We start from the raw sequence: 12,007 nt of genomic DNA on the forward strand, positions 1-12,007 counted from the left end.
AGTCCCTGCAGAGCATCGCACACACACTGCGGATCTCAGCAATTACCAGAGAACTGCCCGGCCCACTGACACCACGGAAATGTACTCACTCTATGAAGAAGCTGGCCCCTTCCTCCGTGAATCCTTCTTCCCAGCCACGGGGGAGATCTGAGAAGAGAAAACAGGAAGATATTAGATACAAGTACCATAGAGAAGTACAAAATACGACAATTGGGAAGACCAATCCGCTACAAGAACAGGGAGGACTCATGTGTAATAAGGATGGGGGGGGGGGGGGACTGACACGGGCGCTCCTTAGGGCCACATTCACACATGTGAATGTGACCCCAACCACATTCTGGGGTGCCGGATCTGCCGGTATACAGGAGGCCCCGACCAGATTCTGGGGTACTAGATCTGCCGGTATACAGGAGGCCCCGACCACATTCTGGGGTGCCGGATCTGCCGGTATACAGGAGGCCCCGACCACATTCTGGGTACTAGATCTGCCGGTATACAGGAGGCCCCGACCACATTCTGGGGTGCCGGATCTGCCGGTATACAGGAGGCTCCGACCACATTCTGGGGTGCCGGATCTGCCGGTATACAGGAGGCCCCGACCACATTCTGGGGTGCCGGATCTGCCGGTATACAGGAGGCTCCGACCAGATTCCGGGTTTTCAATATTTGTCACGTCGTGCACTTAGGTGAAGAGATTCGGCATAGATTGGGGTTGGGATTAGCCATGTGTAACCAAAGCACATTACCAGTGTGAGATTTGGCCAGGCCTGCTTTTGGATCAGATCACGCAGTCTGCAATGATGACCCATGTCACTGGCTGGGCTCTGGGGTTGCTCGACAGGGAGAGTGTTAATGGTGGTTATGGTCGGGTGTCCGGCAGGGAGAGGGTTAACGGCGGTCGGGGTGTCCGGCAGGGAGAGGGTTAACGGCGGTCGGGTGTCCGGCAGGGAGAGGGTTAACGGCGGTCGGGTGTCCGGCAGGGAGAGGGTTAACGGCGGTCGGGTGTCGGTCCGGCAGGGAGAGGGTTAACGGCGGTCGGGTGTCCGGCAGGGAGAGGGTTAACGGCGGTCGGGTGTCCGGCAGGGAGAGGGTTAACGCCTGGCATACTGTTCATTTAGTGAGGATGCGGACAGAAGGTGGCGAGGGGCGACATTCTCCAGATTAGTGACTCGCCAGACGGACGGTAATTAAATGTGAGCGGCGAGTGGTGAGGATTAATCAGACAGAGCGGTCAGGAGGGGAAACGCCATCAGTGCCGGATTTACCAACCAGACTTATCTCCCCGAAACAAACACACAGCACCCCGACCAATCGCCCGCCAGGACACATCATCCCCCCGCACTGTGACATCACACAAGTCTCACATTGGCTGAGGACAAGATTAGTAACTTCCATGTACATGTGCGGGAATATAAATGTCCTATTATTATAACCCCCCCTGTACCTGGAGATTGGGGGGAGGGGGGCTGTGCAGACGTGACATGACCCCCTTCATTTTAGGGCTGCAACTAACAATTATTTTCATAATCAATTAGCTGGCCGATTATTGCTTCGAATAAATCAGTTAATAACCTTAAAAAAAAATTGTGGTGTATAATTTAGTTAATATGTAAAGTTTAAAAAAAAAAAGGCAATTTATTCTTAAATATCTCTATACAGTGATACATAATAACCAACTATATGGTTAGAGAGCAAAATAATCTACTCTGAGAATGAAGAGATATACTGTGTATACTATTAGAGGAGAGAGCTATATACTATATATATATATACACACACACACACACACACTATTAGAGGAGAGATATATACTATATATATACACACACACACACACTATTAGAGGAGAGAGATATATACTATATATATATATACACACACACACACTATTAGAGGAGCTGAATCTGCTAAATCAGACTCAGATTATTATTTTTTTTATAAAAAAAAAAAAAAATAATAATTTTAAGAACGTTTGTTTGATTTTCTTCCTTTATAGTATTAAAAAAAAAAAAAAAAAAGCAAATAATCACCACTGTGAGGGGTTCATTTTTTTTACCGTAGAACTATGAAAGTGACATTTACAGTAGAGATTACTTTCTCGTTTTGTACTATAACCCCCATTATTCTACTGGCCGATTGATTATGAAAGTAGTCATTTCATAATTGATTTGTTGTTTCAGCCCTACTTCATTGGCTTGGTGACCCCCCCGTACCTGGAAATGGGGGGGGGGGGCTGTGTAAGGGTGACATGACCCCCTTCATTGGCTTGGCGACCCCCTGTACCTGGAGATGGGGGGCTGTGTAGGGGTGACATGACTCCTGTACCTGGAGATGGGGGGCTGTGTAGGGGTGACATGACCCCCCCTGTACCTGGAGATGGGGGGCTGTGTAGGGGTGACATGACCCCCCCTGTACCTGGAGATGGGGGGCTGTGTAGGGGTGACATGACCCCCTTCATTGGCTTGGTGAGGGTATTATAGACAATAGGAAGAGAAGGCGATGGAACCAGGTAGGAAGGGGAATGGACTCCTCCCCGGGGGGTAATTTGGATGGCTGCACACCGAGTGATGAGTCTCTTTATTGTAAAATCCGTGACACGAAGAACACCAGAGGACAGGTACAGCGAGACGCGTTTCACACCCTGACGCGTTTCTTATTACCCTGAAATGTTCCACTGACATCCATAAATAGGAGATTATAGAGACAGACGACTTACAGACCCCACAGATCCCCCCCCCCCCCGCATTGTATGAACCTTGAAGAGGGATCGGAGGGATCCGGGATCGTATATTATAAATAGATCAGGATCAACGAACTCCCAACATTCCAGAGAAACGGCCGACAATTCCGGGACCCAAGGCAGGCCATGCACGGGTCACCAGGAACCCGCTGAGATTCAAACCATGCATGGCAAGCTGAATTCACCGATCGATCCGTCAGCTTGGGTACAACCAGCAACAATCACCGCTCTCTCCCCCCGGAGAACACAATGGCCGGCAGGAGGGATTCCCCCATCCATACTGACAAATTTATTTCCTGTGGTCCTCCCCAAACTCCCCCATCCCTGTCTCTATGGACCTTGCTTTGTGCACTGGTGGGCAGTCATGGTGGAACAGGAAGGGGCCGTCCCCCAAACTCCTCCCACAAAGTTGGGAGCATGAAATTGTCCAAAATGTCTTGGTGTGCTGACGCCTTAAGAGTTCCCCTCACTGGAACTAAGGGGTCAAACCCAACCCCTGAAAAACAACCCTCACCATAATCCCCCCTCCACCCCCCTCCACTCCCCCCACAACCACACACCAGTGCACAAAGCAAAGTCTATAAAGACACAGATGAGTGAGTTTGGGGTGGAGGAACTCGACTGGCCTGCACGGAGTCCTGACCTCAACCTGACAGAACACCTTTGGGATGAATTAGAGCGGAGACTGCGAGCTGGGCCTTCTCATCCAACATCAGTACCTGACCTCATAGATGCACTTCTGGAAGAATGGTCAAACATTCCCATAGACACCCTCCTAAACCTTGTGGACGGCCTTCCCAGAAGAGGTGAAGCTGTTATAGCTGCAAAGGCCCAACTCAATATTGAACCCTCCGGACTAAGACTGGGGGGCATTAAAGGTAGGCGTCCCAATACTTTTGGTAACATCGTGTATATTGGTGAGACATATACCCGTATACAGTCAGTGGTCAGACAGCAATCCCACCAACGCCGCCAGGAACAGCAATCCGACCAATGCCGCCAGGAACAGCAATCCGACCAACGCCGCCAGGAACAGCAATCCGACCAACGCCGCCAGGAACAGCAATCCGACCAACGCCGCCAGGAACAGCAATCCGACCAACGCCGCCAGGAACAGCAATCCGACCAACGCCACCAGGAACAGCAATCCGACCAACGCCGCCAGGAACAGCAATCCGACCAACGCCGCCAGGAACAGCAATCCGACCAACGCCGCCAGGAACAGCAATCCGACCAACGCCGCCAGGAACAGCAATCCGACCAACGCCACCAGGAACAGCAATCCGACCAACGCCACCAGGAACAGCAATCCGACCAACGCCACCAGGAACAGCAATCCGACCAACGCCACCAGGAACAGCAATCCGACCAACGCCACCAGGAACAGCAATCCGACCAACGCCACCAGGAACAGCAATCCGACCAACGCCACCAGGAACAGCAATCCGACCAACGCCACCAGGAACAGCAATCCGACCAACGCCACCAGGAACAGCAATCCGACCAACGCCACCAGGAACAGCAATCCGACCAACGCCACCAGGAACAGCAATCCGACCAACGCCACCAGGAACAGCAATCCGACCAACGCCACCAGGAACAGCAATCCGACCAACGCCACCAGGAACAGCAATCCGACCAACGCCACCAGGAACAGCAATCCGACCAACGCCACCAGGAACAGCAATCCGACCAACGCCACCAGGAACAGCAATCCGACCAACGCCACCAGGAACAGCAATCCGACCAACGCCACCAGGAACAGCAATCCGACCAACGCCACCAGGAACAGCAATGTGACAACAGATCACAATCTTACCGAGAGAAAACCGAGCCGAGCCAGGAGGAAAACACAGCCCCCCAACCCACAGCTACAGGCTGACCACAAGAGCCACAAAACAGGGATCCCAGGTATTGTCACAGACCGAAGGCCATACATCTTCCCCGACCATAAACCAGATACCACCCCACCCCCCCCCCCACCCCCAGACCAACACCCTCCTCAACCAAAGGCTAGACACCTTCCCCAGACCAACCACCCTCCCCAACCATAAACCAGACCCCCCCCCCCCCCCACACCATCCACTCTCCCCAACCAAAGGCCAGACACCTTCCCCAACCATAAACCAGATACCACCCCCCCCCCCCCCCAGACCGACCACCCTCCCCAACCAAGGGCCGGACACCTTCCCCAACCATAAACCAGATACCACCCCCCAGACCGACCACCCTCCCCAACCAAAGGCCAGACACCTTCCCCAGACCAACCACTCTCCCCAACCATAAACCAGATACACCCCCCAGACCAACCACCCTCCCCAACCAAAAGCCAGACACCTTCCCCAACCATAAACCAGATACCACCCCCCCCCACCCCCAAGACCGTCCACCCTCCCCAACCAAAGGCCAGACACCTTCCCCAGACCAACCACCCTCCCCAACCATAAACCAGATACACCCCCCCAGACCAACCACCCTCCCCAACCAAAAGCCAGACACCTTCCCCAACCATAAACCAGACACCACCCCCCCCCCCACCCCCAAAGACCGTCCACCCCTCCCCAACCAAAGGCCAGACACCTTCCCCAGACCAACCACCCTCCCCAACCATAAACCAGATACACCCCCCCAGACCAACCACCCTCCCCAACCAAAAGCCAGACACCTTCCCCAACCATAAACCAGACACCACCCCCCCCCCCCCACCCCCAAAGACCGTCCACCCTCCACAACCAAAGGCCAGCCCCTTCCCCCAACCATACACCAGACCACCCCCCCACACACTGACCACCCTCCCCAACCAGAGGCCAGACACCTTCCCCAGACCGACCACACCCTCCCCAACCATAAACCGGACACCCCCCCACCCACACCGACCACCCTCCCAAACCAGAGGCCAGCTACTGACCAACCACCCTTCCCCAGTCACAGACTGGATACCTTACCCAACCACCTATCCACAGCCACAGATAGACATAGTCATAGACCACAAACCAAAGGCAACCTTGACAACCACAGAACCCACCCAGAACACAAATACCTTCTCCACCCGCACTGGCTACAGACCACCTTCTTACACCCAGGCACCCTGCCTAACCACAAACAAACACTCTCCCCACCCACAGAATTCAGACACCCTCCCCAGACCACAGACCACTGAAGCCCTCCCCAGCCAAAGTCCACAGATATCCTCCCTTGCCCTAGACCACAAGCTGTCTCCCTGGCCACAAACATCTGCCCCACCACAACACATCCTTTCCGGCCACAGACCAAAGACACCCTTCATGCCCTCAAACATCCTCCCAGGCCAAAGATATAAACACCTTCCCCAATCACAGACGCCTTCTCCAACACCCCAAACAACAAACTCCCTCCCTAGCCCGGTCATCCTGTCCAACCACAAAACCACAGACACCCTCCCGACCACGAAACCACAGACACTACCTCTAGCCACAGGCATCTTTCCGGACCACAAACACCATTCCCAGCCACGGGTACCCTCCCCGACCACAAAACCACAGACACCATCCCTAGCCACGGACATCCTCCCCAACCATGAAACCACAGACACCATCCCCAGCCATGAGCGCCTTCCCCAACCACAAACCAGACACCATCCCCGGCCACAGGTACCCTCCCCAACCACAAGACCACAGACATCCCCAGCCAACGACATCCTCCCCAACCATGAAACCACAGACACCATCCCCAGCCACGGGCACCCTCCCCAACAACAAAACCACAGACACCATGTGTAGCCACAGGCATCCTGGCCACAAACCACAGACACCATTCCCAGCCATGGGCACCCCTTCCCAATGACAAACCACAGACACCATCCCCAAATCACAAACACCATCCCTAGCCACGAACATCCTCCCAAGCCACAGGCACCCTCCCCAACTATGAAACCACAGACATCCTCCCCGACCACAAAACCACAGATGCCTTCCCCAATGGCAAACCACAGACACCATCCCTAGCCACGGACATCCTCCCTGACCATGAAACTACAGATGCCATCCCTAGCCATGAACATCCTCTCCGACCATGAAACCACAGACACCATCCCTAGCCACGAACATCCCCAACCACGGGCACCCTCCCCGACCACAAAACCACAGACACCATCCCCAGCCACAAACCACAGACACCATCTCCAGCTACGGGCACCCTTCAAACATGAAGCCACAGATATCATCCCCAGCCACGAGCACCTTCCCAAACACTAAACCATAGACGCCATGTGTAGCCATGGGCATCCCCCCGACCACAGACACCATTCCCAGCCAAGGGCACCCTCCCAGATCATGAAGCCACAGACACCAACCCTACCCACTAACATCCTCCCCGACCATGAAACCACAGACATCCTCCCCGACCACAAAACCACAGACACCTTCCCCAATGGCAAACCACAGACACCATCCCCAACCACATGCACCCTTCCCAACCATAAAACCACAGACACCATCCCCAGCCACGGGCACCCTCCCTAACCATGAAACCACAGATATCATTCCAAGCCACAAACCACATCACATACCACTCCCAGCCAAGGGCACCCTCCCAGACCATGAAGCCACAGACACCACCCCTAGCCACGAACATCCTCCCTGACCATGTAACCACAAACACCATCCCCAGCCACTGGTACCCTCCCTGACCACAACCCACAGACACCATCCCCAGCCATGGGCACCTTCCCCAACAACAAACCACAGACGCCATCCCCAGCCATGGGCACCCTCCCCAACCATGAAACCACAGATATAATACCCAGCCACGGGCACCTTTCCCCAACGACAAACCACAGACACCGTGTGTAGCCACGGGCATCCCTCCGACCACATACCAGAGACACCATTCCCAGCCAAGGACACCCTCCCAGATCACAAAGCCACAGACACTACCCCTAGCCATGGATACCATCCCTAGCTACGAACATCCTCTCGAACCATGAAACCACAGACACCATCCCCAGCTACGGGCACCCTCCCCAACCATGAAACCACAGACATCATCCCCAGCCACGAGCACCTTCCCCAACGGCAAACCACAGACACCATGTGTAGCCACGGGCATCCCCCGACCACAAACACCATTCCCAGCCAAGGGCACCCTCCCCGACCATGAAGCCACAGACAACACCCCTAACCACGAACATCCTCCCCCGACCAAGAAACCACAGACACCATCCCCAACCATGAAACCACAGACATCATCTCTAGATATGAACATCCTCCTGGACCACAACCCACAGACACCATCCCCAGCCATGAGCACCTTCCCCAACCACAGACACCATCCCTAGCCACAAACACCCCCCCCCCCGACCATGAAACCAAAGACATCCTCCCCAGCCAAGGGCACCCTCCCCAACCATGAAACCAGGGGCACCCTCCCCAACCATGAAACCACAGATATCATCCCCAGCCACGGGCACCCTCCCCAACCATGAAACCACAGACACCATCCCCGGCTACGGGCACCCTCCCCAACCATGAAACCACAGACATCATCCCCAGCTACAGGCACCCTCCCCAACCATGAAACCACAGATATCATCCCCAGCCACGGGCACCATCCGCCAACCATGAAACCACAGACACCATCCCCAACCATGAAACCACAGACACCAGCCACGGCCACCCCCCCAACCATGAAACCACAGACACCATCCCCAGCCACGGCCACCCTCCCCAACCATGAAACCACAGACATCATCTCCAGTCACAAGCACGTTCCCCCAACGGCAAACCACAGACACCGTGTGTAGTCATGGACATCCCCCGACCACAAACACCATTACCAGCCAAGGGCACCCTCCCCGACCATGAAGCCACAGACACCACCCCTAGCCATGAACATCCTCCCCCGACCAAGAAACCACAGACATCCTACCCGGCCACGAAACCACACAGACACCATCCCCGGCCACGGCCACCCTCCCCAACCATGAAACCACACAGACACCATCCCCGGCCACCCTCCCCAACCATGAAACCACACAGACACCATCCCCGGCCACGGCCACCCTCCCCAACCATGAAACCACACAGACACCATCCCCGGCCACGGCCACCCTCCCCAACCATGAAACCACACAGACACCATCCCCGGCCACGGCCACCCTCCCCAACCATGAAACCACACAGACACCATCCCCGGCTACGGCCACCCTCCCCAACCATGAAACCACACAGACACCATCCCCGGCCACGGCCACCCTCCCCAACCATGAAACCACACAGACACCATCCCCGGCCACGGCCACCCTCCCCAACCATGAAACCACACAGACACCATCCCCGGCCACGGCCACCCTCCCCAACCATGAAACCACACAGACACCATCCCCGGCCACGGCCACCCTCCCCAACCATGAAACCACACAGACACCAACCCCGGCCACGGCCACCCTCCCCAACCATGAAACCACACAGACACCATCCCCAGCCACGGCCACGGCCCCCCTCCCCAACCATGAAACCACAGACACCATCCCCAGCCACCCTCCCCAACCATGAAACCACAGACACCATCCCCAGCCACCCTCCCCAACCATGAAACCACACAGACACCATCCCCAGCCACGGCCACGGCCCCCCTCCCCAACCATGAAACCACAGACACCATCCCCAGCCACCCTCCCCAACCATGAAACCACAGACACCATCCCCAGCCACCCTCCCCAACCATGAAACCACAGACACCATCCCCAGCCACCCTCCCCAACCATGAAACCACAGACACCATCCCCAGCCACGGCCACCCTCCCCAACCATAAAACCACAGACACCATCCCCAGCCACGGCCACCCTCCCCAACCATGAAACCACAGACACCATCCCCAGCCACGGCCACCCTCCCCAACCATGAAACCACAGACACCAGCCACGGCCACACCCCCAACCATGAAACCACAGACACCAGCCACGGCCACCCCCCCAACCATGAAACCACAGACACCAGCCACGGCCACCCCCCCCCCAACCATGAAACCACAGACACCAGCCACGGCCACCCCCCCCAACCATGAAACCACAGACACCATCCCCAGCCACGAGCACCTCCCCCAAACGACAAACCACAGACACCATCCCCAGCCACGAGCACCTCCCCCAAACGACAAACCACAGACACCGTGTGTAGCCACGGGCATCCCCCCCAAACACCATCCCCAGCCATGAGCACTTTCCTTAATGACAAACCACAGTCATGTTTACCCAACCACAGATGCCCGCCACACTTCCCAGATTACATTCCCCAAACACAGACACCTGTCCTGACTACAAATGCCCTTCCCAGCCCCAAAATGTCCTCCCCAAACCCCAGGAGCCCTCTGCACCCCCCACGTTCTTCTGGTCACGGACTAAAGATGCCCCCCCTCCCCCAAACACATTAATTCAGCAGATGATGAGCGGTGAGCTCAGACACAGCCGGACTACAACCCCCATCAATCCACAACCTGGGAGTGTCCTCCCCACCTGGGGGGAGATTGCTGGCACTTCTAGTTCTACAACATTTCCAAATTCATACCGAATCCACCTGACCACCAGAAAAATCCCTTCTACAGGGGGAGTACTGCCAAGGCCTCACACCTCACTGACAGTCTCACTCCTCTGGCTGCAGTAGGTAAGGTAAGGATAGTGGGCAGTCAGGGGAGTGGTCAGTGTCAAGTAAGTAGTGCAGGGTGGGCATTGTGTAGTTACCTGAGCTGATCATGTGTCCGGAGTTGTCCGGCAAGTATTGTGGGGTAGATACTCAGGAAGGTAGTTAAGGTAGGTAGTCCTGTTAACTGAGCTGATCATGTCCGGTGTTGTCAGGCAAGTATTGTGTGGTAGGTAGGTAGTTGTTACCTGATTGGATCATGAGTATGTGGGGTGGGTAGTTGGGTAGTGTGGTGGGTTGGTAGGTAGGTGGGTTACCTGAATGGATCATGTGTCCGGAGTTGTCAGGTATGCGCAGTTGGTAGTGTAGTTGGGTAGGTAGGTAGTCAGGTAAGTGTGGTAGGTAGTGGCGTTACCTGATCGGATCATGTGTCCGGAGTTGTCAGGTAAGTATTGTGGGTGTGTAGTGTGGTATGTAGTGGAGTGGGTCAGTATGCAGTCAAATATGTGGTGTGGGTAGGTAGTGTTGTTACCTGATCGGATCATGTGTCCGGAGTTGTCAGGTATGGCGGGGTGGGTAGTGTGGTAGGTAGGTAGTTGAGTGGGTCGGTAGGTAGTCGGGTATATGGGGTAGGTAGGTAGTCGGGTCGGTAGGTAGTCGGGTATATGGGGTAGGTAGGTAGTCGGGTCGGTAGGTAGTGTCATTACCTGATCAGATCATGTGTCCGGAGTTGTCAGGTAAGTATTGTGAGTGTGTAGTGTGGTAGGTAGTTGGGTGGGTTGGTAGGTAGTGAGGTAGGTAGTCGGGTCAGTAGGTAGTTTTACCTGATCGGATAATGTGTCCAGAGTTGTCAGGTATGGGGGGTGTGTAGTGAGGTAGGTAGGTAGTCGGGTCGGTAGGTGTCGTTACCTGATCGGATCAGGTGTCTGGAGTTGTCAGGTATGTGGGGTGGGTTGGTAGGTAGGTAGGTAGTCGGGTCGGTAGGTAGGTGTCCTTACCTGATCGGATCATGTGTCCGGAGTTGACGGGCTCCCCTGTCCGGGGGTGCAGCCAGGTTGTGCTCCGGCTCCGATCACTGCGGGGAGAGGAGAGGAGATGAGATCGGACGATGTGTGGAGACATTGTATATACATTGTATCGCCCCTCCCCCTCCTTACTCGATGAAAAACACCCGTCCGTCCCCGCACACCCCATACGACCAGAGTTCCGGTAAACTTTCCGCCGCCTCCGCCATCTTCCTCCGCCCGCCCGGGGCCCGGAGACACCGCGCGCCCCCGCCTGGCCGGAGAATACAGAGCGCGCTCCCGACACTCCGAGGTAACAAAGTATCATCCGCCACCACGTGACCTCCCCCTCCCCTCCCCCGCACTGCGAGGAGTCCGCCCCACGGGGGGCAACTACCGACCCCGCCCCCCCCCATAGAGGGGCAACTCCACCTGGGAGATTCCACCCCACAGGGGGGCAACTATCAACTCCACCTGAGAGATTTCACCCCACAGGGGGGCAACTATCAACTCCACCTGAGAGATTTCACCCCACAGGGGGGCAACCATCTGCTCCACCTGAGAGATTCCACCCCACAGGGGGGCAACCATCTGCTCCACCTGAGAGATTCCACCCCACAGGGGGGCAACTATCAACTCCACCTGAGAG

The 12,007-nt window shown here is 55.7% G+C and overlaps 1 protein-coding gene across 1 annotated transcript in view; it reads right to left on the reverse strand.

Moving 5' to 3' along the window:
• PLEKHA7 (pleckstrin homology domain containing A7) overlaps positions 1-11,670 on the reverse strand; it is a gene marked incomplete at its 3' end in the record, with an annotated part of 239,875 nt that extends 228,205 nt beyond the window's left edge. Inside the window, 3 exon segments of the mRNA XM_077453687.1 lie at positions 90-147; positions 11,353-11,429; positions 11,512-11,670. Coding sequence (XP_077309813.1) covers positions 90-147; positions 11,353-11,429; positions 11,512-11,588 — 212 coding nt within the window.
• Positions 11,671-12,007: the final 337 nt, after the last annotated feature.

Source organism: Lithobates pipiens, unplaced genomic scaffold (genome assembly GCF_037356315.1).
Source record: "Lithobates pipiens isolate NorthernLeopardFrog02 unplaced genomic scaffold, aLitPip1_a1.2 Scaffold_24, whole genome shotgun sequence".
Classification (NCBI taxonomy): Eukaryota; Metazoa; Chordata; class Amphibia; order Anura; family Ranidae; genus Lithobates; species Lithobates pipiens.